Below are 6000 nucleotides of genomic sequence, written 5' to 3' on the forward strand. Positions count from 1 at the left end.
TGTTTATAATGAGTGCATATGTGCAATATGGTTTCATATGGATCACACATAATATACAGTAATACTAGTAGTATGAGCTTAGACAATGTACATAACACGAGACATTACTTGATGTAATATATGCAAGTACCACCGTGTATCATAATGCAAAACAGTCAGAAATACACACAGGAAGAAAATAATAACAATATATGCAATGACACATAATAATAGTAATAGGCACGTAGTACAAGTACATATGATTGAATGTAATGCAAAGTGCATTGGTACTAAGTCAACATGTCATGTTTACAAGGAGTGCATAATTATGTATAAACATATTGGTTTGAACTTTCACATGTTTAATAATAAATATGCTATCATGATTTGTTCTTTTATTTTTCAATTCATTTATTGTCAGTTACAGCTTAGTTTTAAAAAAAAAAATCACCCAATTTGCAATAGTTGGTCATAGTTTTTTTTATTATAAAACTATTTTTTAAAAAGGACAATTTTATAAATATAAAAATACAGGGGTAATTTTTGCTTGCAAATTCACTCCTGTCTATTTTAAGTTAAGGCCAAAATCTAGAGCTATGTGGCAGTAAACAGGTAAAAAAAAAAGGGGGGGGGGGCAAAAAGGGAAGCATACACTACATTACAAAGAGGAAGAAATGAGGGATATTGCAAGAGAGAAAGGATAGGAAGAAGGAAAAAGAGGATGGGTGGGGATGGAGGAAAAGGTGGACCCCCTTATCCATCTTCATTCCACTATAGCTGGCATAGGCAAAATATTTAAAGGGCCCCCCAAGACCTATAAGGCTAAGCTAATAACGTAACATTCTTTGTAATAGACGGTCGTTCTGCTGTGGTAGGTGCTAGTCTACGATGAAAAGTTTTTAATATTATAATGACCAACTGACAAATACAGCACTATATTCTGTCCTTTATCTATTCACATACACAGTGATAAACTCTACGTCTTATCTATTGTGGAGATGCCGCGCCGTACGCCGTGACGTTTAATACTGTTTAATATTAAATGGAAAGTTTTGTTTTTGTTTCATGCATCATCTTACCAGTGATAAAGACACACAGGGCAAGCGCTGCGGTCAAAATCTTCATTTTAATTCCTCGTCAGTCACATCATTCTACCTCAATAGCTACTCCGTCCAACTTTGCTGTTGTTTACTAAATCGCGTATTTGTAACTATTAAAAGAAAAATCGAAATGGAAGTCGACAGAAACTCGAAGAATTCCGGAATCTCTTCTTTTCTTTCATGCCGACAAAACATTTCCTTGCAATGTAATATGCCTGAGAAAATACACACATACGTTATTGTAACGGCCGAAAAAAGTACTGTCTTGGGTATAGGGACACCTTTAAATGTATTTTTTTTTTAATGTTATCAGTTTAATGGTGGCTAATTTGTGCCAATTTACATTTTGTCGTCTTTTCGTTATTTTGAGGCGAAAAAACGACAAAATGAAAAGATGATAAAACGATAATTAGCGACTTTTCGCCCCATAATAACACAAAGACGACAAGACAAAAAGAGGACATACAGTCATTGATTTTGTCGTATTTGGCGTTAAACTTAAAGCTGACATGAATTCTTAAATGTACAGCGAATCAGTGTATTGGTTTAATATGTATCCACGATTTGTGTTGTGGCGGATGTATTATTTTTATATTTATTACTATTATTATGTAGACTTTGCATTTAATTCAAGCCCTGATTGTTACGTCAACAAACGAAATAATTTGAAGTTGTTGGTTTTCGGGTCGTAACGGTATATGGGTCTTTAATGAATATTTGAAGGTATATTTGGACACAAGTATAGTAGGAAAATATGTTAAGAAATTTTTGGATATCATGTGACGGCAATACAAGAATACAACGATATGACACCTCAACCATGCGCATTTTTTGTGCGCCGTAAATCGACGGTTTTTATAAGGGGTGGATCTGTAGCTCTTTGATCTGTCTCAATATTTTCTCAGAGACATACAGTTCTGCAGCTATTCGTTACCTTAACCAGTAGAGTTTCTAGAACGTATGCAAGTAAAGGCAAAGGCACGCCTGCTAATCGATCAATTGCATAACAAGAGATTATTTATAGAAATCAAAAGAGATCGATTTCCGGTTATGCAATCGATACCCAAATTTCACATGTCTCGATACAAGCAATTGTTGAGTTTTTAATTAAAATGTAAGAATGTGATTCGATGAGTAATTCTATTTTCTATTGCTTTACACTCTTATAAAATGCAAGGGTGATCGATTAGCGACGATTTTTATTCTGAAGCGAGGGTCGGTAGAGCGAAAACGCTGCCAGAGAATCGTATTTACCGACAGGAATTTGTGTTTATTTCATTTTAAACATAAGTGTCAATGCGCACCATTAGTTCGCAATATTTGCGACCTTTGCAGCAAAATTTGGACTTTGATTTGTGTATTATTTAGCAAATATACGATGAAAATGACGTCGCTTTTGCAAGTGATCCAAAAGTTGTGAAGGAGAATTTAGGTTATGCATGAGAGTAAGAAAAAACCCACCTTTTATCATTTCTGGGACTATCTAACTCTTGACAATCACTTTTTTGTAGTATTGACTTCAGTTCATATTTGCAACCACATTCCGCCAACAGTTTTTGTATTGTTTGTTTGGGGGTTTTTTTTTGGGGGGGGGGGGAGTTGGGGGGTTGGGGGGGGGGGGGTTGCGCTAGTGAATGATTCTAAAATTCCATATTATTTTACACTGAAACCGCCGCGGTGATCGAGAGGTTAGAGCGTTCGCCCCGCATGCGGAAGGCCGGGATTCGAATCCCGGCCGCGACAGACCTAAGTCGTAAAAAACAGGTAGTGACAGTTCCATCGCCAAACGCTCGGCATCAGGTGTAAATGTCACGGGTCCTCGAATATGACCTTGAATACGGATGACCTGTGTCACAGTAGGTGTGGCACGCTAAAGAAACCTCACTGCTCAATGGCCGTAAGCGCGGAGCATAGGCCTAAATTTGAAGCCCTTCACCGGTCTTGGTGACGTCTCCATATGAGTGAAAAATTCTCGAGCGAGACGTTAAGCAAGATACAATCAATACACTCAATATTTCTACAATGTATATAATGGATTTTCATCATTTATGACATTTCAAAGTAAGTTGTCTTTTGTTCTTAAATATACTTTGGCTAGTAAAGACAATCTAAGTGAAATATACTTTAAGTAGGTATTACTATGTAGTACTGTTGATATATCACATCTTAATCAATGTTGATACTTATATAAATATTGTTTGAAATATAAGGTCTGTGGATTTGGAAACCTTAACAGAGATTGGCAATATTCATTCTTGCGTATAATTTGACTTACTCTGATTACAAATACAGCATTCATTAATCATGCTTCTTCATTTCATTTTTTCGGCATGAGTATTTATGTGTGACTATATTAAATATCCTAAAAATCAGGTTTCTTTTGTAGCTGTACTAAGATGGGGGAGCTAAATCATACTGCTAAATTTATTGTTATAAAACTTTATAACAATCTTATGTTGTTATAGAAAGTCTAGGTTTCTTTAATTTTAAACTTTTCAGGTAACAAAATTTAACAGTACAGCTGTTTAAAGTTGATCTGCCCAGCCCAACATGTAAAAACCACAAAAGGATTTTGTATTGCCTATAAACTAGTAGATTAACATCTTAACACCACATAATATTTCTTTTTCATTCGACAACTTGTAGCTAAAAGGTTATAAAAAAAAAAAAAAAAAAAAAAAAAAACAAACAAAAAACCGATTATCATATAATCGAAGTTTTTTCACCTTTTATGTGCATCGTGATCGCGATCTTCTTTTTTTCCCCCTTTGACATGCTAATACTACCTGAGCCCTTAATGATGATCAGAGAGGTTAAAGGCTAAGACTAACTGCATACCATGCCCGAGTCTCCAGAATACATTAAATTTCATAGGGTTCTTTGCCAAAAATAAATACAGTTTATGAAGTACAAAGTAAATGAATAAAGTATGTTGTTTTCATTGTACACAGTATACTTTGAACCGATGGACCGAAAAGGTACACACAATAAAAGCGGAATTGCTTCAATATGATGAATCTTCTTTTTCTTTCAATTTTTCACAAGTTCAACTCTCATATCAATTTCTTGTACATTGATTTAAAAAATCTTTGAACGTTAGTTCATAAAAACATTAACAGTTACTTTTAAACCCTAAACGGATTTTGGCATACAAATGGTATTAAATCTACCGATGGTAGACCAATTGTAACAATGGTAACACTGGCAATATATTTGTTAAAATGTCTGACAATAGACAGTTTAGTATTGCTGCATTAATCATGCATCACCAAAACGTTTCATGAACACTGTATACTTGTCATTTTATCACCTGCGCTCTTCCAGGTAATTTCTAATAACAAACCAAATGAGACAAAGCTCAGACTGTATAACAAGAATCCATCATTACTATGAGATCATTGCATGTTCTACAGTACTCTGTTGATGACTTCAAGATGCATTTTCGCCTTACTAGGACAACTTTACAATCTACATGTGTAAGACTCTCACAGGTTGATGCATATTCTAGATCAACTGCCCCCGACCTAATCTAGAAAAAGAGGTACCCATGTTCCTTTGGTATATAGGTAACTTGGAAAGTTGCTCAATGGTCGATAGATTTGGAAAATCTAAGGGAAGCTTTCATGCTAGTATCAAACGGGTTTCTTCAGCTCTGCTCGAAATTATACCAGAGGTGATGAAATGGCCAGAGACTCTGATAGAAATAAATGAAACATGGCAACATTTTGGAGAGAAGTCGAAATTTCAGAATATTACAAATAAAAACTCCAAAAGAACAATCTCATGCTGACTTCAATCGGAAAAGTTCTATTCCATTGTTCTTTTAGCATGCTGCAATGCAAACCTGGAGTTTACCTATGTATGGACTGAAAATCCAGGAAGTACACATGATGCAACTGTGTTGAGGTCTTCAGATCTGTTTCAAAACCATGACAAAATCCTAACGGTTATTGCTTATTAGGGGACTCTGCCTTTCCACTTTTGGAATGGCTTATGTAACACCATTCCGAGATTGTGGAAACCTAAACAAAGAAAAGAGACGTTTCAATCGTGTCCACAGCCAACGTAGACAAGTAATCGAACGTGCATTTAGAATGCTAAAATGCAGATTCAGAAGATAGTTGCGTTTTGATTCATGTCATATGAATGTGCTTGTATATTCTGTGCTCTCGGCATGTGTTTTGCATAATTTATGTGTGATAGAAAAGGATGCGTTTGATGTTACAGATGTGAATGAAAATGAAGTTTGTCAAGATGGTACATTCACTCGAGATGGACACTAAATTCGTAGTATACAGCTGAGGTAGCAGATGACGGATCAACTGTAGAACTTAAGAACCAAAACTTTTAAAATCTTATGAAACAAAACTAGTTTACAATGACCACTTAAACCATCAATTGAAAAGTAATGAATAATTATGTGCTTATCTGCTTTTCCAAAACAAATTGATCAATGAAATGAAATACTTATTAAACATTACAAGAAGTTTCTGTCACTTTATCATATTCATATACTGCTGTCAACAGATAAAATATTTTTCAAGTGATTATTTCTTGCCATCAGTTACTGTTAAGGGGTCCTGTGAACATAAATGTACAAACATAGTCCTTACTTATCTAGTACATAACTTCAAAGTGTACTCATGTTCCAACTATAACCTGTATCAAAATTATTCCAAGCGGTCAATAAGCTGCTTCAGAAGCTCATTATTCTAATTTTGCATTTCCTTCAATGTATCAAGAAACTGTTTGTCACGTGATACCGCTCTAAGTGTTCACCTTTTTTTTCTTTCTTGAATTTGTAGAATTCTTGGTGTCGTAACCCACTGTCGCTGCCGAACTTGTATTATCAGTTGAACTTGCACTGCCATCTGAACTTTTTTCCCAGTTGCTCTCCTCTTCAGAGATATGGCTGACATCT

General features: G+C 35.1%; 1 protein-coding gene across 3 annotated transcripts in view; it reads right to left on the reverse strand.

Annotated features, from left to right (window-relative positions):
• LOC125683912 (low-density lipoprotein receptor-related protein 4-like) overlaps nucleotides 1–1370 on the reverse strand; it is a 100338-nt gene extending 98968 nt beyond the window's left edge. For all 3 annotated transcript variants that reach the window (XM_056141012.1, XM_056141013.1, XM_056141011.1), the window contains exon 1: nucleotides 1059–1370. In XM_056141012.1, coding sequence (XP_055996987.1) covers nucleotides 1059–1104 — 46 coding nt within the window. In that variant the 5' untranslated portion in view covers nucleotides 1105–1370. The remainder of the gene's footprint in view (nucleotides 1–1058) is intronic.
• Nucleotides 1371–6000: the final 4630 nt, after the last annotated feature.

Source organism: Ostrea edulis, chromosome 6 (assembly GCF_947568905.1).
Source record: "Ostrea edulis chromosome 6, xbOstEdul1.1, whole genome shotgun sequence".
In the NCBI taxonomy this organism is placed as follows: Eukaryota; Metazoa; Mollusca; class Bivalvia; order Ostreida; family Ostreidae; genus Ostrea; species Ostrea edulis.